Source organism: Monodon monoceros, unplaced genomic scaffold (assembly GCF_005190385.1).
Source record: "Monodon monoceros isolate NGI ecotype Baffin Bay Population unplaced genomic scaffold, NGI_Narwhal_1 Contig2558_ctg1, whole genome shotgun sequence".
In the NCBI taxonomy this organism is placed as follows: domain Eukaryota; kingdom Metazoa; phylum Chordata; class Mammalia; order Artiodactyla; family Monodontidae; genus Monodon; species Monodon monoceros.
The window spans coordinates 1-1,451 of record NW_021698470.1 but is presented as its reverse complement, the minus strand read 5'-3'; the positions used below and the strand labels follow the sequence as shown (position 1 = coordinate 1,451).

Here is a 1,451-nt window from a genome sequence, read left to right as displayed (position 1 = left end):
AGTTTACACCTCTAATATGAGGGTAACAATGACAGCTACATCACGGGCTGTGTGTGCATATGTAAGATGACATATGGGTCCTAAGTGTTTACTCTGGAACAATCACACAATGAAAGTTATATTTCCCAAATGCTATCAACACCACAAAATCCAAGACTCTCACACCTGCTCTGAGACCCTGCCCTTTCTGAGGACATTCAACGACATAGCCTCTTATATACTAGAAGTTCATGCAAATAGGGTCCTTCCTCTGCTGATATAAAGCAGTACCAGCCCTGACCCTGCAGCTCTGGGAGAGGAGCTCCAGCCCCGGATTCCCACGTGCTCCATTCGAGCTTCAAGACAGAACACTCACCATGGACTTTGGGCTGAGCTGGGCTGTCCTTGTGGCTATTTTACAAGGTAATTTATGGAGAGCAAGAGACACTGAGGATGTGAGTATATATGAGTGAGGGAATCAGTGGATGCGTGACAGTCTCCTGACCAGGATGTCTCTGTGTTTGCAGGTGTCCAGTGTGAGGTGCAGCTGGTGGAGTCTGGGGGAGGCTTGGTGCAGCCAGGGGGGTCTCTGCGACTCTCCTGTGCAGCCTCTGGATTTACTTTTGATGATTATGCCATGAGCTGGGTCCGTCAAGCTCCAGGGAAAGGACTGGAGTGGGTGTCATCTATTAATTGGAATGGTGGTAGCACATACTATGCAGACTCTGTGAAGGGCCGATTCACCATCTCCAGAGACAACTCCAAGAACACGCTGTATCTGCAAATGAACAGCCTGAGATCTGAGGACACGGCCGTGTATTACTGTGCGAAAGATACACAGTGAGGGGAAGTCAGTGTGAGCCCAGACACAAACCTCCTTGCAGGGAGACAGGAGGAGGGATGCAGGGGGGCACTCAGGACATACAACTGGGTGTTTCAGCCCCAGGAGCAGGTGCAGATGTTAGTTAGGGACTGCTTTCCTCTAACGGTCTGGGGTTTCCTCTCCATATAGCAGTTTTCCCTGGGGAACCTCTCTGTACTCCTCCATGGTTCTTGACTTACACATTCAGTCTCTCAATTACAAAGACTTTTTGAAATAGGGGAAAAAATGTCATATATGAAAGGCAGAGACTCAAATTTATATGTTCGGGTTTTCCCTTGTCTAAATGTTGTCTAAATTGACCCGTTTCAAAATGATTCCAGCGGATGTATAAAGAGTTAAACATATTCTTCCTTCCTCTTTATGATATCTCAGCCCTGCCCTACTGTAGACCAGCTGTCCCTGCCAGGATGCGGGCTGTTGACTTGCCTGCTAACCTCTTGCATGAGAAGCATAAATGCGCTGATCAGCCCCGGATCCTCAGTGGGTCGCTGGGAAAGATGCCAGTTAGAGGGGACGTGAGTGGGGGTGTTTCTACATGTACCCCTTGCTTCCAGGCCCAATAGAATCCCTATATGCTTATATAAGACCT

General features: G+C 48.4%; 1 gene segment (V, D, J or C); it reads left to right on the top strand.

The window, feature by feature from the left end:
- Positions 1 to 297: 297 nt before the first annotated feature.
- LOC114896995 lies at positions 298 to 841 on the top strand. The segment is given in 2 exon segments: positions 298 to 402; positions 507 to 841. Coding segments are annotated over 2 exon segments (363 nt in total).
- Positions 842 to 1,451: the final 610 nt, after the last annotated feature.